At 38.4% G+C, this 25,076-nt stretch overlaps 1 protein-coding gene and 1 long non-coding RNA gene across 2 annotated transcripts in view; one reads left to right on the top strand and one right to left on the bottom strand.

Moving 5' to 3' along the window:
* Positions 1–2,759, top strand: part of LOC135200807 (ATP-dependent RNA helicase SUV3 homolog, mitochondrial-like) — a 45,630-nt gene extending 42,871 nt beyond the window's left edge. The window contains exon 17 of the mRNA XM_064229466.1: positions 2,598–2,759. Coding sequence (XP_064085536.1) covers positions 2,598–2,675 — 78 coding nt within the window. The 3' untranslated portion in view covers positions 2,676–2,759. The remainder of the gene's footprint in view (positions 1–2,597) is intronic.
* Positions 2,760–4,604: 1,845 nt separating this feature from the next.
* LOC135200543 (uncharacterized) lies at positions 4,605–12,221 on the bottom strand. The gene is made up of 3 exons (XR_010311309.1): positions 12,166–12,221; positions 5,519–5,701; positions 4,605–5,163 (listed from the first exon to the last, which is right to left on the bottom strand). It is a non-coding gene; the product is annotated as an uncharacterized LOC135200543 (long non-coding RNA).
* Between the last annotated feature and the right edge of the window lie 12,855 nt (positions 12,222–25,076).

The following is a 25,076-nucleotide window of genomic DNA, read 5'->3' as shown; positions in this document are numbered from 1 at the left end:
GATCAGATTCTGGGAACGGAGTGGTCCCTACACCAACAGGTAGTGGACAGGATGCTCATGTTGTGGGAAGGACCGATCATAGACCTATTCGCAACCAGGTACAACAAAAAGTTGGAAGTGTATGTTCAGTAGTCCCGGACGCAGAGGCAGTAGCAGAAGATGCGCTACAACACCCCTGGGACAATCTGACGTGTACGCATTTCCTCCATTTTGTCTAATCCGTCAGGTTCTGAACAGGGTAATGCGGTCTCGAACCTCAAGATGACCCTGGTAGCCCCGTTATGGCCGAAAGCAGAGTGGTTTCCAGACCTACTGGAACTCCTAGTAGATGTGCCAAGAGAGTTACCTCCATGGAGCAACCTTCTGTGTCAGCCGCACGTGGAGAGGTACCACCAGTCGGTGAAGTCCCTATCGCTTCACGGGTGGAGACTGTCAAGTATCTCCTCCGAGAGCGAGGGTTTTCGCAGAAAGCACAACTCAGATGGCAGGTAATATCAGAAAATCATCTGCGACAGTATACCAAGGGAAGTGGTCAGCATACTGTGATTGGTGTTGTAGGGGGAACGTGTCTCCACTCGGTACCACTATTCAGCAGTTAGCAGACTTTCTGATATTTCTCAGAACCGAAAAACATATGTCTGTATCTGCAGTGAAGGGGTACAGGGCTACTCTAGCCTCAGTCTTACGAATGAAAGGAGTGGACATATCGTCTTCATGGGAGTTGGCCATGCTGATGAGGAGCTTTGAACAGTCATGCCCACCAAAAGAGCTAAAAGCCCCAGATTGGGATCTGACCAAGGTACTGAGTAGTCTGACAAAACCCCCTACGAACCACTAAGGCAGTACCACGGATAGGAGCCTGACCCTGAAGACAGTCTTCTTATTGGCCCCTTGGCCCTGGCTTCAACCAAAAGGGTGGGGGAGCTACATGGCCTCTCTTATCTCATAAAGCACTCGAGAGGTTGGAGATCAATAATGTGTGAGTTTGTCCCAGAATTCGTGGCAAAGACCCAAAATCCAACAATAGTAGACGGCAGATTCGACTCCTTTACCATACCTTCCTTGGCAGACTTTGTAGACAACGACAAAGCTGAAATGCTCCTGTGCCCCGTCAGGGCACTAAGGGAGTACTTAAAGAGAACAAGGCACCTCAGGCCGGGGTGCCAGAGGTTGTTCGTAAGTACAGGACGGAACAAGAAGGAAGTGTCCAAGAATACAATATCATTTTGGCTAAGGGAGACGATCAGAAATGCTTATACTGCAGAAAGACAGAGGGTCAGATAGCCAGGTGGAGCTAGAGCTCATGACATCAGTGGTGTGAGTGCTCCCTGGCATTAAGAAGAACATGTCTGTGGATAAAATTCTGAAAGCTGGCGTGTGGAAGCGTCAAACAACTTTCACATCATTTTATTTGAAAGATGTTTGCCCATAGATCCTTGGACACCTTTTCCTTGGGTCCAGTGGTGGCGGCCCAACAAGATGATAGTTCATCCAGTGCCCCTGGCGGGTCAGTTTGCGTCTAGTCTAAGATGAAGGTATGAAAGTAGAATGAATGGGATGACTGGTCTTTTTTCTTTACTACTTTCTTCCTACTCCTTTAACTACGGGCAATATGAAGGAGAGTACCGTCATGTGCTGGAACGGACTAGATGCAGGTGAGATGGTCAGCCATACTGTGAAGCTATCTTAGCTGATAGATACTTCTCAGTAGCAACACACCCCTCTGGATAATAAGGAAAAGAGGGGTGAAGGTGGATCCAGTCGCAAGGGACAAGAGTAAACAGTAGAATGGTATATACACCAGTGGGAGGAAACCAATAGATCTGCTTATATCTTTGGTCCTAGGTTCATTGTCCATTCTCTTAGAATTTCCCTATATATTCGGAAATGGATAAGGTGGCAAACTCCCAGTCAGTTGTAGAGACTTACCTCCCTCCAATAGTAAGTCTATCCTAATGTTAAGACCGAAGTTTGTTTCGTGTATGAACAAATACCAAATTTGTAACTAATTTGTATTTTTCATAACTAACAAACCTGAGGTCTTAACAGTTAAAGGCCCACCTCGAACCACCCTCTAGCAGTCTAAACTGGGTTAGAAATCATAACTGATGGGTCACAGGTAGCCGTGGGCATTCTGGGTATACATGCCCCCCCCGTGACCTGGTATAGATGCCATTAGTCCCTGGATCTCACAAGTGTAATTTTAATTCTACCGGTTTCCAGCTTGGCGCTAGTAAATCCTAATGTTAAGACCTCAGGTTTGTTAGTTATGAAAAATACAAATTAGTTACAAATTTGGTATTTTTACAAATGGACTGATGTTTTAAGTTTGCATGATCGATAAATAGGTTTCAGTAAATTAATGGGGTTTGTGATGGTAAATATTTCTGCAAATGGACCAACACTACAAACAAAAGCAGGTGAGGCAAATGATGGATTGTCTCACCCACCTATTCAATTACCACTCCAACCATTTTAAAGGAGTAATAAGCATGTGGTTAGTGATAACTGCTTAGCATTAAAGTATAGCTGAATTAAAAGGTTTATTTAATATATGGCCTCAATTATATTTCATTAACTTTCATTTTTTATTTCAGGGCACTGATGACGACGACTTGCCTCCTTCACCATCTAAACCAAAACCAAACAGAAAAAGAAGAGGCACCAAGGAGTAGGATATTTTATAGCCAACGTGAATCACCAATTCATGTATATAAATGTATATAATAAGTAAAAGTATGACTATGATTATTAGAACACTCGCCTTTTTTTCCCAACTTCAGATTAATGCATATTTTCTTCAAAAGTAATTCTGTACTGCAGTTTGCTAAAATATGCTAAAATAGATTATCTTTTACCTCTATTAGGATTCAGTATTAAGTTTCATAAGAAAGTTCTGCATAAAATTACTTTAGTTGTAAAAGACATAAACTAGCAAACTTCCACAATACAAAATCTATTAATATACTCTTTCAAAAACATGAGCAAAACAAAGCCAAGGGAAGTAGTAGTGTGCATAATCTTGAGCAAGACATCCAATGCAGCATTCCAAAATGCTACATTAAGGTAGATACTTGCTTGGAGCCTAAAACACAACACTAATGCTACTTATAATCATTAAGAAATAAGTTACAAATCCAGGGATACAGTGTCACTTATAATCATTAGGAAGAATGATACAAATGGAGGGACACCTAGTGCAGGAATATGGTATAACTGTGTAGGATTGGTTAATCAGCGGTCATCCAAAACCAAAACTTCATCCTTCCCTTCAGAACATTAAATAGTAAGTTGAATATTGCCAGTATACTTTTGTTTCCTGTATGCATTATATACATGAACTGAAGTGTTTGAGGATAGATTTTCCACAAACCTCAACAATGAATGGAGATTGATAGTTTGCAATCTTCATGGGAGTCACAAATCTGTTTAGTGAATTAAACCAGGCTTAGGGAAGCAACGAATTAAAAAGCATGAAAAACCACAGATTTAGCTTGGGAAGAAGCAATCTTATTCTACTGTCTTAAAGAAAGAGAACTTACAGCTCACAAAAAAAAGGTAATCGCCACCGACATCCTTTAACAAGGGACAAGGGAACTTTCCTGCAGTGTCCAAAGCTTAAGGAGACCACCCAGCCATAATGCTGATGTCAGTCCTTGAAACCTTGGTCATTGTGGCGCCATCAAGGAAATGGATGTGGAATTAGAAGTGCTATTATTTTAACATATGAATGAAAAGGTGCCTTTGGAGGCAGTTGAGCACAATTGGCCATGGATAATCAAAGCTATTCATGACCACAAAGCCACTCTTGGGACAGGATGGAAGGCATTAAGATACTATTGTCCAGGTAGAGAGAAAAAGTTCTGAAGTATTTAGGAGGAGCCCAGCGAAAGTCTTGGTAATGATGAACAGAAGACTTCTCTTTTAGCATATAAATAGTGAAAGATGGGCTAGGAGGCTAAATAAATAGTCACAAAGGAACCCAACCCCAAACGCTATGGACGAGTTTCAGTTTTTCCCATCCTCACATTTTTCACTTCAGTGATATTTACTCTCAAAATGCAAGAAATGAATTACATTATGTAAGAAAAAAATTTGCCATATAAATTCCAATGTACATTCTTAAACATTCAACTACCTTTATGTATCTATGGTTATATGACCACAGATCTATCAAATTTGATTATAATACCATGAAAGTTTTCCTTTCTAAGGCTCCTTTCTTGACTGCTAATACTACTGTGCAGCTCATCTTCCTACTGTAAATTCTATGACCAAGCAGCCCATTTCCACCTATTTATTTCTCAATAGTTTGAGCCAATTTTGAAGGGTCTTGCTTGTTTATCCTGGAAAACAGACTTATTAAAACTTCTCTTTGGAAGGAAGGGGAATTATGGATTCATCTTGGAAAATAAATTAATTTAATTTGTTTTAGACAGATGATTTTTTATATAAAACTGCATTCATCATAAAAAACAATTCTTCATACAGATGCACCATAATTAGTCTTATTTGTAATTTTAAAATCCCCAGAGATGTAGCTTCTGAAGTCTTAAAAGAGATGAGAGAAGCCAGTAAATCAACCACTAAGCATTTTACAAACTCAGTAATAATTAGTCTTAACAACTTAAATGGGAGGTCAAAGGAATATGACCCCCAGTGGCAGCATGATTCCAGTGGGTTTAGGATCTCTTGCTGATAGTAAAAGGACAGGAACCCAATGTTTTTTCAACAACTTTAAAGTAAAGCAATTGTTTGAGTCAAGAATACTTCAAATTGAGAGAAAAAGTAACCGATTCTTCAGGCCTTGATAGTCAAGCTTCAGTTAAAAATGCGAAACTAGACTTGTACCAGTTTATTCGCAGACCCACAACATTAAATACTACGTATATCAGATCTTAAAACAACAGTTGATTCTGCTAATACATGCCAATCCTCCAGACACCTTCACAACCTTAAGCTACTTTTGGAACTTTAGCTGACCAAAGCACAAACTTGTTAAATCCTCCTCATCCCGAGGTGTTTCCTAGACGATGGAAAAAACAAGACACACGGTCCATGAGCAGGTGCCAAGTATTTGACCACAAAAGAGGATGCAATTGCAGACGGATGAGTTACTAGTTTTCCCTATCCTCTAATTCTTCTACTTCGGTGCTATTTACTCTGAAAAGACAAACACTGATTCACTTTATAAAAAAATGTGTAAAATAAAAAAGTTAAATGTACCGAAAGAGCAGCGAAGTAAGGCTGGTGCCTGAAAATACTTTCATAAAAGTTTAAGGGAAAACAAGTTCAAGGAATAACAATAACATAGGGGAAGTTCTGTGGACAGATCATCTAAAGGTGTTACTAGTAAATGAATTGCATTTCATAAAAAAAATCCTTTTACCATATTCAACATCATAATAATATTAGAATAGCTTTTCCAAAACTCTTTGCTTTCAAATATTCTACTACCTTTACCTACCACTACCTATGTAACCATACAAATACCTAATTTAGATTTAATTAAACTTACCACGGAAGTTTTCCAAGCTCAACATCGTAATATTATTCCTTTTCATGGCTTTTTTTTTTAATACTGTATCACTGTATGGCCCTCTTAATTTTGTAAAATAATCACATCCACAACAAAGCAATCCACTAACTTATTCTTTAATAACTTGATCTGCTACTGTTGACAAGGCCGTGCCTTATTACCCTGGAAAATAAAGGCAAACGTTAAACGTTCTCTGTAGAATTAAAAAAAAAAAAATAAAATTAAGGGCTCATCTGGGAAAATACGTAGTGAGTTGTTTTCGACTTTCATTTCTTCTACTATTTAGCCTTAATTTGCTTTGTCAAAATCCTCTCGACGTAGCTTCAGAAGTCGTAAAAGACGAAAAAAATCAATTACAGTGTGTTTCATACAAGCTTATCAGTCATAAATAGCTTTAACTACGTAATTAGGGTGAGGAGACAAAAGAATATGGCCCCCAGGGATACCAAGATTCTGAGGGCTTAGGATTTCTTGGTAATAGAAACAGGTCAAGAACCGGATGTCTTTAAAAACTTGAAAGTGGACATGGAGCAGTAGTTTGTACCATGAACACCCCAACTACTTGAGCACTGCAGGTAAAAAAACTGCCTATTCAAGCCTGAATAGATAGCTTAAGTGCAAGATAACAATACTGGACTTGTGCCAGTTTATTTATTTGTAGACCCATGAATTGAACCTTCACAGAAGTAATTCAGATCTCTTCTTAGAACAACAGGCAACTGTTGTAGTACCAGCCTATCATCCAAATAACATCTCATCCTTAAGCTACTATAAATTGTGGAGCTGCAGCTGTCTAAAGCACATAACTGTCAGGGTAAACAACCGAGTAGACTAGCTGATCCAGTCATGGGCGCTTGTTGATCCACCCTCCGAAAAAGTACTTTAACACATCTTGACACCGGAGATGGGCACCAGTCACGAGTCATCGGTGATGGGAGCAACACCCCGAGACCACTACTCTCCTTTCGAAGTAAGAATTTTCTCCAAAAGTACTTTTTCGGAGGGTGGATCAACAAGCGGGCAAGACTGGCACAGCTAGTCCACTCGGTTGTTTCCCATAAGTCCTCCCTTTCAAGACAAACAAGATTTTTCTTGGACGACGGAGGAAACAAAACACACACAAAGGCTTACATGGAAGCCTTTGCTGAAGCATCTATAAGAGTCATTACTCATTAGATGAATAGTGACTACGGAACGTAGTCAGCCCTCAACTTTGGTTCAAGGACTTTGTAAGTCAAATAAAAATATGCAGATTCAAAGCCTTCCAGCAAAACAGTATCACTGGTAACTGTTTATTTACGATCAACTAACACGGTACTCATTTTTCCTTATACAAAGTCGTTGTCTGATCCCTAACGGTTGTTTCTGTAACCTTGGCAGCTGTTTTAACTTAAAACTCAAATATAATTTATACAATACTGGCGTTGTCAAGTCAATTTCCACTCATTTACTCTTCTATAGTTTTATCTGCTACCGCTAATCAGGCCTTGCTTGTTTATCCTGGAAAATGAAGATCAATTTTGTAACTTCCCTTTACGAAGGAAGGGGAATTAATGAATTATCTAGGTAATTAAATTTGATGGTTTAAATAATTTAAATTCTCTATAAAATTGCAGCCATTGTTAAATATAAGTTCTAAATACGTATTTATCAATCATAATGAGCCTTACATTGTAAAGTAAAAATTCACCGAGACGTATCTCCTGAAGTGTTCAAGATGGAAGAAGACGGAAAATCAACATCTGGCGTTTCATACAAAGTCGTCAATCTAAATTGGTCTTAACTACTTAGGTGGAGGACAAAAGAGTAGGAAACCCGAAACCAAATGATTGCGATGTGCTTGGGATCGCTTGATGACGGAAAAACATCAGGAACCTAATGTATTCAACAACTTGAAAGGGAGGCAGTGGTTGTATCATCAATACTTCGACACTGCTCGATAAATTTGTTAACTATTCAAGCCTACACAAGCGCTTTAGTGGACGATGCGAGATTGGACTCGCGCCAGTTTAGCTGTAGACTCAGGAAATGAAGTCACACACAAGTAATTCAGATCGCCTTTTAAAACACCCACTGACTCTGATAGCACCAGCAATTCATCCAGATACCGTCTCGACCTTTAGCTGCTGGTGCCGAAGTTTACACCAAGACTAGTGGAGCTATAGCTGTTGAAAAAACCGATCACAAAAATAATAAATCCTTCCCTTCAAGACTAAAGGGCCCTTTATATTAACAGACGGTCTGTGCATACCTGCTTGAAAGGCATGTCGAAGCAACCAAAATCCTTGTGTAAAGGAGTCAACGACCAAACTGCATGTCGGAAACTACTGTCGTCAAGTCTTCAAGACGAGACAGAAATTGTGACAGGGAGTCACTTATTCTTCTTGCTCTAGACATGCGACTAAGATATCTTGGTTGGAAACTTGGAATCCACATTCTGTCTGAATAGTGTAAATGCAAAACAGACAAACAACAGCTGTCAGGTAAAGGGCCCTTATGCGAAGGTATTTGCTGGACGACAGACGAAACGAAATGCATTGCAGGCCACTGGCAAGGGTTGCCTGAAAGCCTTCGCTGAATGAGTGAAGTGAAAATATGCCGATTCAGTCTTCATATAAAATAGCGTAACGCTGGCAACTATTGCTATACGATCCACCAACACGGTGCTCATTTTTTCTTAACCATAGTCGTTATAAGTAGTAGTGATTTGGTCCTATCCGATTGCTTATACAATTTGTAAAGCTGTTGCAATTTTTATATTCGTTAATTTAATAACAGAAAAAATCAATATTCTGAGATGGTGTACAATACTGTACTACAACTGCCTTGTTAAGACAAAAGATATTTCTGCAGACTGTAAATATCTCCTTAAACCTTGCATCGCATAGTATAATTAATAAATCTTAATTTCAATTAAAATATTCAATTTAAGCAAGGATCCACAGTTATACGTAGGCTCTTAAAACATTCATCCAGTTCCCGCAGACAAGTAACAAAAGAACAAGTACCAATGGAGTGAAAAACTAAAATCCCTTGTGTTTAGATTATTATAAAAACGACAAGAGTGAAAAGTACTGTTTTTTGAGTCGTCGAGTGTTTCTTTCAAAGCTACGGACGGGATCATCTGGGTGGTACGATTTCATATTATGTTGTTCAGTTGTTTTCTACAATTGTGGTCTGTAATAAATTTTCTGAAAAATGACGTTTGTTCCAAAATTGTAAAGAAATTCCCTAATTTATTCCGCAATAAATAATTGTGAGCCATTTGCCTGTCCTTTAGTATGATTTTGTATAACTATTTTTTGTACGTTTTCTTAAAATGTTTCTTTTAATATAACGTTTACTTTCGTTATGTTTGTTTTGTGTGACTTTTGCCTATTATAATGTTGCTATAGTATATTATCAACATTTGATTTGTATAAAATTTGCACTATAGTTTGGCATTTGCTTTTGTATAAACTGGGTTAAAATTTTTATGTCCACACCACGGCCTAGAAAGACCGTGGTCCACACTAACATTAAGGCCAGAGTACTACACGAGCCACTATGCGGCGCCACAGAGTGGCGTCGGTGTGTGGCGAGGATGCAGCTGGTCTTTGAACTCCTTTTGCAACATATTCTTCATTATGATTGATTTGACGATATTTAATTTGAATCCAAAATTACGGATTAGACTTTGTAAAGTACGAATTCACGTTGTTGAAGAATGACAGTGCGAACGCGCTTGAAAAACATTTCCTTGACTTCAGATAATTGTAGTACATGCTGCAAATGGAGCATAGGGCCATTATTTCCACTCTATTTGAGGAAATATACTTTCGCCAGCATGAACGATCATATATTAGCCCAACAGCAAAGGCCGACTCTAGAAATGTAGTTATTCTCTCTCTCACCCACTGTCAAGGTCCTCCAAATGGAATGTGTGTGTCTTGAATATGTGCTACGTATTCATTGTCTGCATTGTATGCCATTTGTCTCTTCCTCGATGTGTTTTTTTTTTTTTTTTTTTTTTTTTTTTTTTTTTTTTGCCAAGGGCTTCATGCACCAAATACATATAAAGTTCTCGTCGTGCAACAACCCTGTTTGTGAACGGGATTGTCTTCGCTCCATCTGCTGTCCTTCTCTTTCTCCTGTAGGGAGTCTTCTACTACTCTAGAAACACCTGAATGAATTCGCTCTCTCTCCCCAAAGCCAGTTTCAGTCCCCTGCGACTGAATAACTGCAACTTACACAGGTTGTGAAAGAACACATTGTTGAGTTCTCCCCACTGGACATCATCATAGACTGCACTCAATGGATCTGTAACTGTAAGGGTAGGAGGGAGAGGATAGGATGAAGGTTCGGTTAAAACCGATTAACACCATTGTAGACTGCATTAAATGGATCAAGTCCTAACCATTGGTGAGTAGGATCTTTCAAGATATCCCACGCCTCTGGTGTTGTGGTACTCCTGTCTTCGTTACGTTTCTTAACCCTTGGATGCAGACACCTCTTGCTATGACACCAATGCAGGTGGGTCTATCAGACCCTTCGTACAGACTTTTCATATTGGTAATAACTAAAACGATTTAAACTAAATACTCGTTTTATTCCTGTGAATATTTATCATAATATTAAGACAAAAATAATTAAATTCTTGTCCAAATTCAGTAAATAAAACAATTCCACTGAAAAGATGAAAAAAGTGGAAAAATTTATATTTGAAATGATATCTTGATAAGCATTCGTATTGTTACGACGTTTTTATATAAAAAAAACATCATGTCATTCAATGAAAGATCATACTGAACTTAACACCTTACAGTGATAGCAAAGTTCTATGAAACGCTACACTAGAGGACCTACAGTTTTTACGGCGCTGCCTACTACACTCTTGACTTGGCATTTAGAACATACAATGTAGCTGTGTTCTCTGCAGACGTGGCTTTGGCAGTTCTTGCAAGTTGTTGCATTTTTACGATCTCTCTTGCCTGGACAGTTGTGACACCTCTTCTTCCCCACTTTTGTTTGTTGAGAGGATCCCTCAGCTGGTTCGGTTACCACTCCACATCTTTCCATGGAACACAATACAGCTTTCGGAAGTCGACGTTTGTGTGACTTGTTTGGGTGGAAGTCTGGATCTTATGAAATAAAATTGATATAAGCATCTAGACAGGCAACGTCTATCATATTGTACCAAAGAACCATTGGCCATCTTCTTGTCTGCCTTTTGCATGAATAAGTTTGTACCATTTGGTCCATCACATCAACCCCACATTTTGTTTCACTGTAGCAGGTAATGATAGATGGTTTTTGTTTCTTGTTATCCTTCTCAATCTCTATCATGATGCATAGTGCTAAGCAGTATTACATTTTTCTGAGTTGGTTTTTTCTTTGGTATGTAGCTGACCATTGTGACATCATTCTTGAAACCAAATTCACGATTCTTTGCACTTTTCATGATGTTAGGAGTATCGGTAATACAATTTTTGTGCCAAGGTTTTTACAAACATCTTCCCCAGGCTGTCGTCCAGTGTAAATAATTCCATCAAACCCAAAATAACTTCTGGAATCACAAACCTAAAATATCTTTATTCCATATTTTGACGGCTTCGCTGGCATATACCTACTGGATGAACCTACACCTTCCCCTGAAAGGAACGAGTTGCTCATCCACTGTCACGCAGTCACTAGGGATATAAGATTTTCTACAATTTACAATGAACTGGTCCCATATATATCTAAAAGCAGCTAGACGATCAGTTTGCAAACGGAATTCTCTTGATCTTTTATCATCAAATCTCATGAAACACCTAATTTCCTCAAATCTTTCAACGGACATTGTTGCCTTGTAAATAGGGTTAGAAAGAGGGTCACCAAATAATTCGTATTGGGATATCCCATTGCTTTTCACAGCCTGCTAATAGAACTATGCCGATAACAGCAAAAACTTAACTCTTTGTAATTTCTTATCTCGATTTCCTTCCTGGTTTGAGCATCTCAAGATTACTTCAGTTATGCTTTTTTATAAATTTTTTTTATATTATTTTATTTTCAGTGTTATACCTATAATTCAACGAAAACATAATATAATCTGAAGATTATTCATGTATCAATTAATATCTGATGTGGAAATAAACGAATGAAATGAGTAAAACTCTTACCGGGTCTCAGAGACCCAGTTCCTGCAAATTACGCATACACATTGAAATTATGCGCCTGTCCCAAAGACCTTAAAATATTTGGTGTTATGCACTAAGAAACATATTTTATGATAAATTTTCAAGGATTACATGAAATATGAATGCTCTCACATGAATAAAATACAGCGTTATCAGGATACGAAAAACCGTCCGGGTCCAATAGACCCATTCCTGCATCTAAGGGTTAAGGTGCGTCCACACGGTCGAACAATGTCCGACGGACAAACATTGTTACCAATCAACAATTGTCTGCCGGTCTTTGCTTTTTGAGCAGAGTAAAATCAGTGGTATACAACCTCATCTGGTACCACTGTTTGTTGCCAGATCTACTTCCATCGTTTCAACGCTCATGACGTCATTCTGATTCGCCTATGATATGGTAACAATGTTTGTCCGTCGGACATTGTTCGACCGTATGGACGCACCTTAAACCCAAAATACTACCTTGGCCTTCCAGGGAATCGCCTCTTTCACTTCTTTGCTGGAGCCATCATCTGTAAGTAAAATTGTTAAGGTAAATTACATTTAATGCTTCATTCAATACTGTAGTAGTATATGAAAGTAACATATTTTGATTAATAAGATTAATTGTTGTTAATAGCTTGACAGATCTAGAAGAGGTGTTCAGTTTCAAGTAGGTGTATTACGCATATATTAGTAGAGGACTCCCGATAAGTCCGTAATAGATTTTCAGAAATACACAATGGCATTTATTATGACATCAGAAATGAAAAGAAATTTAATGAGCTCTTTAGAGACATTGTAAATTACCAAAAAAAGCAGTGCTATTATGTAGCATCCATAGTTTTCAAATACTTGTGCCAAATCAATGATTTTTTCAGTTGGAAAACGTGACTGATATTTTATAAGTATTTTTCCTCTGACATAAAAAGAAAAGTCGGCGGAAACTAAATTTTAACATAACAAATGAGATCCTTGACTTCAAAAACCTGAAGTTAGTTTCCTTGTAGCACCTCGGAGTAGATGACGCTTATAGGCCTAACAACCCGAAGTAGCACCAAACTGCATTTGTAACTAATTTAAAAACAATTAAAGGGATAAAGAATGATTAGGATGGTATCGACGAACACCAAACGTGTCATTGACGAATTATTTATATTATATAAAAGAGCGCATGAGAGGAAGTTATCAGGAACTGGACGATGCCGGAACTCTCCACCTTTAAGGCAAAACGGCTTTATGATAAAATCAAGAGAAGAAAATGCAGTTCATGTACATTGCAACGTTACAAGACAAAGACTGAATTTATTTATCTTTTATGCATTCGCAACAAGAACGTTTCTAACATTTTTTTTTTTATCTTTTATGAGAACAAAATGCATCACTGCAAGTTTACAGTTATTCCATAGTATTTACATTATTTTACAATGATAATTTTCCTACTTACAAGGACCTCTTATAAACAGAACATCACATATTTAAGCCGCAAGGCCGAACGCAAAAAAAAAAAAAAAGAAAAAATGAAACCTGTGCGCTGGCAACGAAATACAATTTCATATTTAAAAAGGATGTAGCGCAGGGACGGAGAATAAGCACCCCGTCACCCCCCCCCCCACCCCCCCACATCCCCCTCCTCTCTCTCTCTCTCTCCTGAAAGGATTTTGCGGTTTCAAGTCGAACATCCAGTCAAAAGACAACTTCCGGACTAATAATGCTCTAAGGGTGACGGCCGGTCTGGCTAGATACCTTCAAGGAGAAGGAATACTAGAGATATTGTTATTATTATTATTATTATTTATTATTATTATTATTATGATTATTATTATTATTGAAAAGTAAATCCACATTAACATGTCTGTTTGATCTTATTTAAAATACAAAGCAGAAAGCTTTCAATGACCTGCAACAGTTCCACATCCTGTCCTCCCTTTTCATCTGTGGAATTTATTATTATTATTATGTTATTATTATTATTATTGATATTATTATTATTATTATTATCTGCCAGTATGTGATGTCTTCAGCCTGGTTTGCTCGTTTTTGTTTATCACAATGTTTACCCACGTTGACTATCGATCAAAGATTTATCTGTGTTTATCTATTTCTTTCTTATTTCATTTTATTTATTCATTTGTTTTGACTGTTGTTCTAACACGGGAGTAATCACAAATTTATCGACAACAGATCAATCGGGTAAGGATATTATGTCTTGTGTGAGAGTAAGAGATAAATCGGGTTGGGATATTATGTCTTGTGGGAGAGTAAGTGCCATTTTCTTGTTGTTACCACCACCTCCTCGCTATAATAAAATTGTTTACTGACAGCCATGATGATAAAGTAATCACCTGAAACCCAGAGCATTATGGTTATCCTTGTCGACAAGCTAAATTATCTTCCTTGCCGATTTTAATCATTTGCCGGTTACGCAGACCAGCGCTAGATCTCCACTTTTAAAAAAATCTTTTATTAGAGAAAATATACAATATTTTTAAATTTAACAGAATCACATTCAGAATTTTATCCAAGTATACTTGAATTTATTAGAATTTAACAAAAATCTTATCTTGTACTTTTTACAAATAATCTATGTATTTTAATGTAAATGTTTTTCTGTAGTTACCCATGTAAGATTTTATCAGTATATATCTATTTTTCATTATCTTTAATTTGATAAACAATATTATACCATCTCTTTCATCTTTTATTCTTGCTTTGTGGGCTAACCAGATACCAACAACATAGTCGCAAATTTAAATTACGGCAGTGTTCCTGTCGAGTAGTTACCTAATTCCTGTAGTTCTATCCCTCCCCCCCCCCCCCTCCCCCGCGGCCTTATGCTCCACTAACACTGGTTGGACATATGAAATGACTAGTTGGTGATGGTAATTACCGTAAATGCCTCTGGTCATTCTTGGTGGGCAAAGTGGGGGGGGGGGGGGGGGGGGGGGGGAAAAAGGGGTGGGGGGGGGAGGGGGGGATTGAAATTAAAATTTAAAACACATATGGGGATTTGGCCGCGATGATTGTCAGTATATTTTTCAACCTATTAATTCCCGTCCCTTCGTTCTCAAATCTCAATACGAACCTCCACTAGCATTCTCAGGCTCATAGTCCGTTCCACTTTTGCGTGCTCCAAACTCTTATCTCTCATTTCTTCCACAATCAACAAATACTCACTCCATCAAAGCATTATCTTCAGAGCGCCACTCTCTCCATTTGCTTATTTTATTCTGAAATCTATTTGCTCATTGCATTGCTCTCTGCATTCGGTTCTATGTTGAATAGCTCCTTATTCTCCTTAAAGTCCTTACTTGCCTTCTCCTCACCTTTATTTAATTACATGCTTTTTTTCACCTTACTTTCCCCTAATACACACTCATTTGTCTATAATGATTTACATACACAAACATATCCATATATGTGTGTTGTGTGTGTGTGTGTGTGTGTGTGTGTGTGTGTGTGTGTATACTGTATATATATAAATATATGGGTGTGTATATGTATGTATTTATTAAAATCAGAGATAGTAGGCATTACGCAACAGAATTTTCATCTGACCAATGCTATATAGTGAAGTTTGTTAGTATAATAATAATAAAATAATAACTAATAATAATAATAACTAATAATAATAATAATAATAATAATAATAATAACTAAGAATAATGAATTTTACATTCTTCTACGTATATCATAGAGAGAAGGTTAACGAAATGCCTCGGTAAAATAACGAAATCATAATCTGTTTATGACCGAACATATTGCTGCACAATATAACAGGTATTCATCAATAATGATATTCAACACCTTTACACGCCTCATCATTTCTTAAATTTCTATTAATACCGGCGTCATTAGCCAATCCTTTTCCTGATCACTCCGACAAGTGCATCCCGAATCCAATCCAAGATTATTTTCCTAAAGTCGCAGCCTCCAAAATAACAGCGGAGGCGCGACGCGCGCGGGGCCACCCGAGATCAAGGTCTTGGCACTGACCTTGCCCGAGATTAAGGGCATCAAGCATATATCCACTAAAATCACCGAGTGGTGAAACCAAAGAGGTACCACACCACACCTTCTCTCCTCTTGTTCGAGTTCTCAAGGCTAAGAGGGACACGCAGAGTCCGACCTCTTGATACGGATGTTCCGGTTACCGCAGTCGATTTCGCAACTTCTGACTTACTCTGGTACAGATTTTTTTCTTTCTCGTGGGTATATGGGTATGGTTCGGGCATAGACAGGTCTGTTAAGTGGCGCGAATGGTGTGAATCAGTGATGCCAACCCCTCTAACCCTACGCCCCTGCACGAGACGAGAAATTACCCTTCATACCTGAAAATGACCCAACGTTCTGCGGCTATGATAACAAATACATCTTTAGATTATGTTTATATGCAATATCATGAATACTGATAAGCATATTGATCTAAACCTACCTTGTTACAATTACCCTACACTTGAAAATATTGCCCTGCTATCTAAGATTTTGCCCATATTACCCTACGCGTAGGGCAATTACCCTGCAGTTGGCAACACTGGTGTGAATGAGTGACTGAAAATCACGAAAGAAGCTAATACTTCGAAGTGCTATTGTTACTTTACAAGTGTGACTGATGTTACGTGAAGTGTGTTTGATGCCATTAATGCGTAAATGTCCCCTAATATATCGTAGTTTATGGTGTTACTTTGAAAGTTTGAAGATTTAAATGTTAATTTAAACCAATATTTTCCTTTGCCTTCTCAATTCTCATTTTATCAATTTCTGCTTGCTTAGCGCAAATTTTTCTTCTTTTGGGGATTTGCTTATACTTGTTCAATTGTTTTCTCGCTGTCTTTGTTTCATTTGATTCTCTTTAAGCACAAGCTTTCTATTCAGCATATCAACTGTGAAATCGTTTCCTATTATTGGAGCATGTTTTCAGTACTGCGATATTAGTACCAATAACAATATCTATCTTCAAAGCAAAAAAAAAAAAAAAAAAAAATCGCCCTGTAGGAAATTTGAGAGAGATTGATTGATTTGATTTATTAAAGATTATCTGGCATCGCAATTGCTAATGGTTATTGACGCCACTACAAAAGAATATATAAGGATATATATGTATATCCAAACTAACAAAAACATTCATACGCACATACATATATACACACACAAAAGTCAAAATCAGGAACTTATAATAAAAGCACTAATAACTCATTTAAATCTAATAAAATTAAATTAATAAAGGGAAATCCCCATGAAAAGCAATAATCATAAAACCTATTAAACTTGAGAGAGAGAGAGAGAGAGAGAGAGAGAGAGAGAGAGAGAGAGAGAGAGAGAGAGAGAGAGAGAGAGGGTATACTTTGAAGCAAGAGCAAAGGTTATGTCGACCAGCCCCACGGGAGGATGGAACTTTTTAAATTTTATCTTTTATTATAAGAATACAATTACATTTCTTTAATTTACAATATTTGAATATTTCTCTTATTTCAAAAACATAATTATAAACTTCGATAAAATATTTCTACAAAAACAATATAAATCGAAATCAAAACGTATAGCTTAAAAATTCTTTAATGACATACTTAGAAATATTGATTGTATATCTACATTTCATATACATCCTATGTGATTCTAATTTATTTTTCAAAAGAAGAATTATATTATGGCAGCCATTGTTGTGTTAATAACACATCCACAAACCATACAAATAGCCAAAGGTCGTTTCAGCTCGTAATAGATTTTGTTTCGCCGTAATGTAATTGAAGACAAGAATATGCAAATAGTGTAACTAGATACGGGAATATGGGAATGAGAATAGTGTATCTATAGATACAGGAATATGGGAATGACTTTTTTTTTTAATTTTTTTATTCATTAATGACAATCAATGTTCCATTAACCTGCGATACCAAACTGTAAAAGTGAAGAACGACGGGAAGAGGTTCCTGCTGACTGAAGCAAAGTGGCAAACCTTTCCTATTATAGAATGCCGTGTCCTGACCTAACCAGATATTGCCTCCCTAACCTCACTGATCTACCTGGGGAGAGAGGGGGTTTCGCCCCTCCTGGACACCCCCAAGTAATACTAAACATCGGAAATATGGAGTATGAACTATGATTTTAAGGTCCCGTTCGGAGGTGGTGTTAAGAGCCTGATCTTATCGTTCTTAAAACTACCCAAGATATATATATATATATATATATATATATATATATATATATATATATATATATATATATATACATTAATTTTTACGGTAATGCGAGTTCTAAAACAAAATCGTAAATAATCGATACAAATATAATTTGAAAACGTCCTTGATTTCAAGAAAAACTGTTCATAAGTCAAATATATCGTCTGAAAGGCTAAGCAGATGAAAAGGACGGGGGTACAAAATATGAGGAAAACTGAACTATGCCCCCCCCCCCTACCCCCCCTAGACAACACACACTTCCCCGCTCCCTGTTCAAAGCTGTCTGGGCTTGGGGTAAACCGACCCACTAGGTTAACAGTTCACTATAGGCCTGTTTAAGCTAGTTAAGGCAGGCCAAGCTTGGTAGAGTGCTACTTGTCTAACAAACTTCATTCGACCCCATCAATTGTAATTCGTCAATTTTCTTATAAATTTCAGCCTCTCCCCCATGCAAAGGCAATCATTTTTACATAGACAAAGCCTGAACATTTATTTACGGCGAGTGACCCTTCCCCCTGCCCCAAATAAACAAAAAAGCAAAAAAATATAAATCATGAAACTGCGGTCGACCACAGGCGTCACTGAGTAGTATACCACGTACTAGATAACGGGAAAACCTCTGTAGGAATGAATATCAATCCGACCTAAGTGCAATAACACTGTCTGAAAAGCAGTAATATCCTTGCCTGATGTATGTTGTTAACATATTTGTTCTTAAATTAACTGTAAATTTAGTTTTATTCAGTTATGTGTAGATTGTTTATATCTATTGCACGGTATGTACACAGCGGAATCCTTTTTGTTAAAAAAATGTATAACAACTTTACTTGATGTAAATACCCGTTGATTTATTTTTTATAATGAACTAAAAGTAACAATGCAGCTCTTGGAATACTTCGTACTTAATATGTAAGGCTTCTGTAGCGAACCCATTTTTAATCATACATATTAGAAGTGCTGTAATGAAACACTGCCGAGATGAAAAACTGCTTAAACAAATACAGATGAAAAGTGAAATGTGGCCTAATTAAACTCTGAAAGCATCAATATGACGATTTTCACATACACCACTGGCATTTTCTCAAACCACAAAAACTACGACGTGTGGAATTTGTGGTTAAGTTTTCTCTTACGCTTTTTGTTATTAATATTCATTGACGGCTATCAACTCATGAGTATAAATGATTGGAAATTTGGAAGAATCAAGCGTCAGTTATATAAAGCAACATTCTTAAAGAACTTGAAGAAACCACTTTCTTAACACTATAACTGGTTCACTTAAGGTAGATTCTTGGATGATCCCTATGCCTACGAGACGTTAGTTTGGCGGCCGCTGATTGGCTGGGAGCTGCCTACCTCCCGGTACCAGCCAATCAGCGGCCACCAAACAAACGTCTCGTAAGAATAAGGCTCATCCGAGAATCTACCTTAAGTGAATCAGTTATAGTAGCTGCAATATAATTATCTACAACGAAGACTAAAAATCGTACTACAAGAGCTGATGAAAAAAAAAAGTCATTTCCGTCTTATTTGTTTATTATACACATCATTATAGTCATCTGTTTCTTCGAGTCTTGTGGTCACATACTTTTTCTTTTTGTTCTATACAGACACCGTATACGATAGTGTATCATTGGAGCCGACTGTAAATTTTGGCAGCTGATACCCATTGCAACTAATGGTGGTTTCTGAGCACGGGCCGCAGTGACGATTAGCTTCACTATCAGCTATTGATATTTACCGTCAGCATAAAAAATAACGTTAAAAGACAACAATGGAGATTTCTAGGGTAACTTATAGACCTCTTAACGTGTTGTATTGGTTTAAGTCAGATTTGTGTCAAGTGGTTCGCGGGTATTTTGTTTGTTTGTTTGCCTGTCTATATGGTGTATTTACGTTGCATGGAACCAGTGGTTATTTATTCAGCACGGGACCAACGGCTTTACGCGACTTCCGAACCACGTCGAGAGTAACTTCTATCACCAGAAATACACATCTCTCACACCTCAATGGAATGCCCGAGAATTGAACTCGTGGCCACCGAGGTGGCAGGCCAAGACCATACCGATCTCGTCACTGAGGCGCTGGCTCTCGGGTAGCCTTCTGCACACGAAAATAACTAAAAAATATGACCAATCTTTTCTTTTCTGTGAAACTAGAAAAAATATCAATGTATGTATGCTTGGCGTACAGTGTTTTCAGGATCCTAAAATCCTTTTAATACATTCCTTATGCGCTCCCTTCATATTGTGTAAGGAGAGAGTATAAAAAATGAAGCTATGGTTCTATTTACGATAAACAGATAACCGTCTACCCCCATGGTGCACGTTAGTTATACCTCAACACTGGTACGAGGGGAGCTTAATTATTTCTAATCAAACGTTAAGCCTAAATGTCTTGCGAGTGTGAAGGATGATGCCACTCTCGACTGTGAGAGTTTGCGTCTAGGCGGAATGCTAACGATAAGAATATGACGTGTTTTCTCATTCCATCTCCCAAGAGCTTCCTGGCATCTAACGAACCGAGGTATGCTATGCATATTCTAGGAATGTCGTGTAAATCTTCGAAGTCCCAAGTAAATATGTTAGGCCTAAAGCAGAGCGATCTCGGAAATACGGCTTTTTTGGTTTCGTGAACCAGGCTTTTGCAAAACCGTCCTTAGTCGTTATGGTGAAATTCCCCTTCTCTCTCTCTCTCTCTTCGACTGTCTTGACCTTTCCCTGCAGGCTTGTGTTGCTGTATGCTAATTTACCCTCTCAATCACATTCAATCATTTTATGCCGCCTTTTAATCGCTAGGCGCATTCCTAATACACTCGTGTTTGTGCGGGCTTCAACATCTTGACTTTCTCGTACTCCAGTTGTCTGTCGCCTTTATATATAATGTTCTATTCTCTCTCTCTCTCTCTCTCGTTTTCATGTATTGTAACCTACATTGTTAAACAGCCTGTATCTTTAGTCATCTGTTCTCCTCCCAGTTTTTTTCCTCCATTTCTCTTCCTTTCGCCTCATGCTCCATCGGAGATACTTGAAACGACGTTAATTGTCTTCCTTCTCGCGTTATGCTCCATTACAGATACATGCAAACGACGTAAAAGCCATTCCCAACCAACCTCCCCCAACGCCGCCACCTATGCTTTCCTTGACCTTCATATCATCTTTCCTGCAGACGCTAGTTTTTTTTTTCTTCTTCGTCTTCCGTCGTCACTCACAATCTACGCCCTACTGCCTTTTTCGCCGCTCTGCTGTTACGTGATATATCCGTACCAAGAGGGAGATTGCATTTCTTGTGTAAGGAGTTTATTTTCAGTATATACGGCCACTTCATTCATTTGGGACACTTGCATTAGTTTGCGTTCGTATGTGCGTGTGTATATGTGAGTGTGACGGCATTTTAAATATAAATAGGAGTATATGCAGTTGTAGACAGGACATCTATATATATATATATATTATTATATATATATATATATATATATATATATATATATATATATAATAGATAGAGAGAGAGAGAGAGATTGAGGAGAGAGAGAGAGAGAGAGAGAGAGAGAGAGAGAGAGAGAGAGCGATATGGGAAAGATAGATAGATAGACAGATATAGTGGGTGTGTGTATAATATTGAATTCACTTTCCGTCAAGAATTACTCACATCCAAAGGGAATAATTTATGTAATATCAAGTGAACACTATGAATGACTCTTTCATCACGCTATTAGGACTGCATAGGACCGTTTCCACCATGAAATCCTAGTCTTATCAATATAACTCGTGGCTGTTTTATGAGATTCGTCGCGAAATGACTCACGACTTTTTAAATAGGCTCAAAACTTAAGCCACAAATACCCCAAAATATCGAATTTGATTTATCGTTGGAGTAACTCACACCCACGGAAATCTTGTTGGACTGGAATGGAATCTCATATCCAAGCGAAGACCAAGCGCTGGGACCTATGAGGGTCATTCAACGCTGATTGTTATGAGAGGGTGGAAAGTAAGAAGGAAAAAGAGAGAATATGAACGGAGGTACAGTAAAAGAATGGAAGGGGTTGCAGGTAGGGGCCAAAGGGACGCTGCAAAGAATCTTAAGTAATGCCTACAGTGCACTGCCTGAGGTGCACTGATAGCAATACGTATCCCCTTTACAGGCACTGGAATTTTATTACGGCATTCATCCCGACCACGAATGGAATCTGAGTGGATAGTTCAACTGGCTAACTATTATATGTACATACATAAGTCTAGAGTAGACAATAATATATATAAAGTACATAATTGACTTCCGAATGAAAAATCCCATCCCAACCCAACTGGTCGCTAGGGAAAATGACAAACATTTTGTAAAGCAGTGAGACGCACAAACATAATATATTGTCGAAAGAGGCACAGAAGCCGAACGAATTGATGAATAAGATACTCAGGGGTAGTAATTAGTCACAATGGAGTGAAGAAGAGTCTCTCTCTCTCTCTCTCTCTTGAGCTCGCATGTTATCTCCGAGTTGATTTAGCAGTCAGCTCACATCTCTCTCTCTCTCTCTCTCTCTCTCGACGATTGCGAGAACAACGAATAGAAACATTTAGAATACTGAAAGGCATAATAATAATAATAATAATAATAATAATAATAATATGCTTTATTTCGGCTCGGGGCCATATACATTGATTATTAACCAAAAAAATACAGACGGTAGCAAACACAATCTAGATACATGTGAACATGATAAAATAGAAAAAGAAAATGAATAATCGGCACTTATCCACAAAGTAGCTGAGGTAGCATAAAAGCTAGTAATCATCATACTGGTAATAACAGTAATAATATTGGTGAGAAAAAAAAAAAAAAAATATGCATTGAGAGTAATAACAGATGGTGCATATATTATATAACTCAAATTTCAACTAGAGACCTTAGGTGGTTACAGTAGTCAGGTCCAGAGGGCTTAATACATAAATTAAATGTAAATAAAACTTTAACTTGATAGTAAATATCAGCAATAAATGTAATAATGCCAAAAACTGCAGATGACATCTTGCCAATACAGAGATTAAGTCCTTTAGGGGACAAAGGCCTCATTTTCCCATCTTTCCCACAATTTTGATTTTCTTCTTGCTTCACTCCTTAGGATGCTTGTATGAGCGAGTTGCTGCTGTTTCTCACTCGGGTTACCAGACTGGACATTGTTCGCCTAACAATGATTTTTAAATTGTCCAGGTGGTTTTCTATGAACATCTGTGTGGCGGAGTGGTAGCGGGGAGTGTTTGTGAGGCGTCTCAGAATGTCATTGTGCACAACAGTGATGCGTCGCATCGTCTCTCGGGTATAGTTCGTCCAGAGGGAACACCCATAGATACTGTAGCAGTACGAGCGGAAGAGCAGCAGTTTCACGTCTCGGTGACAGAAGGCAAACCTCCTTGCAATCATGTTGCCCGCTGCACATAGTTTACGACGCCTCTGTTCAATGTCTGCCGTTCTTTTAGGTCGTCGGTGATAATGTGGACCCAAGTACGGAAATTCGTGCACAAATTCCAGCCGATGGTTTCCGAGGAAAATTTGAGGTTCTGCAATATGCTTAAGCGATCTCGGGAGCAGCGACATGCACTGGGTCTTGGTTTCGTTGTAGATTATATCAAATTCCTCTGCATATTGGCGGCAAGTGTCGATGAGTCGTTGGAGACCTTGCACTGATGGGGAAATCAGAACCATATCGTCGGCGTAACAGAGGTTGTTTATAGTTGTTTCATTGACAGTGCATCCGATGGGAGCGAGTTCAGTTTGACGTTCAAGGCATCTGTGTACGTATTAAACAGGTATGGAGAGAGAATGCCCCTTGCCGAAGCCCGTTTAGGGAGCCGAAGTAAGATAATACGTTTCCCCATTTGACACAGAATTGCTGTGTGGAGAACCAGCAATGTAAAATGCCAATTAGATATAGGGTGTGCCCCTTTTATGCAGCTTCAGGAAGAGCTTCAGGTAGTTTACTCTGTCAAATGCTTTTCTCACATCTACAAAACAAAGGAAAACAGGAGAGGCTGATGATAGGTAGTAGTTCAGCAATTCTTTCAGTATGTAGATGCAGGTGTCGGTTGAGTGGTTTGCTTTAAACCCGAACTGGTTGTCAGTGGTGTGTAGAAAGGGGAGAAGTCTCACTAGAAGAACCGACTTAAGTATCTTCGATGCGATCGTTGTGATTGCAATCAGAGGTAGTTGCCAAGGTCAACTGCATCCTTTAGCTTGTTTTTGATTAATGGTATCAAGTGAACTAAGAGTAGGGGGTCTGGAAGAAACCGTGAATTATGCACGCATTGAATAGGGCAGCTAGCAAAATGTAAATTATCGGATGGCAGAGTTTGAAGGCCTCTGCAGGAAGACCATCACAGCCGGGCGATTTATTATTAGGTAGGCTGTTTATGGCATCGCTGATGTTACCTGGCGTAAAACGGTCTGCAAAATGAAATTGAATGTTGTCAGTAGGAGGAAGGGTAAAGGAGGTTATCTACATCCCTTAGGGAATCTTGATCATTTATGCAATTCAAGATATTGTTGAGGTGATCGCCCCACATACTTGCGATAGCTTCGTCTCCGACTGCTTCCCCTACTCTCTGTGATAGCTTTTTAGTTTTGGGATTTAAAGACTGGATATCTTTCCAAAGACAGGATAATCACCAGATTCTAAGTTTCTAGACATCGCATCGGCTCTTAGTTGTTTTTCATATAACCTGCAGTGGCTTAAGAGCAAGTTTGAACTGCGCTCTCGCCTGTCTCATTAGCAATGCAGTGTGCCCTTCCCTGGGGCTACCAATTTTGACTCCACAGTAAAAAACATTTCTCGTGAGTATGTATACACATCTTTAACCAAGTCATTCCATCCAGGAATATTACGAGAATTACCTTGACGAAATCTGTAGGCAGTCCTGCCCGAAGCAAGCAAAGCGGAGATTATGTTCGAATAGAATTCATTCAGATCCCTCTTGTGGTGGTCATTTCTACAATTTGTGTTTAGTACAAAGTAAGGCGTCTGCCGGTGAACTATTGACCGCAACCAGGTTTCCGTGGTCGCTCTAAAGTATCTGGTTTTCTCTTGGTTTTAAAATCCCAGTTTACCGCTGGTGGGCGATCAGTTAGGGGGTTCAGGTCGTAGGGAGGGATGGGGTACTGAATGACACCTGTAATGGGATGTGATCGTAGCCCGTTGCAAGGTCATAGCGAAAATATTGC

Source organism: Macrobrachium nipponense, chromosome 27 (assembly GCF_015104395.2).
Source record: "Macrobrachium nipponense isolate FS-2020 chromosome 27, ASM1510439v2, whole genome shotgun sequence".
NCBI classification, from domain to species: domain Eukaryota; kingdom Metazoa; phylum Arthropoda; class Malacostraca; order Decapoda; family Palaemonidae; genus Macrobrachium; species Macrobrachium nipponense.
This window is presented reverse-complemented; position numbering and strand designations above follow the sequence as displayed.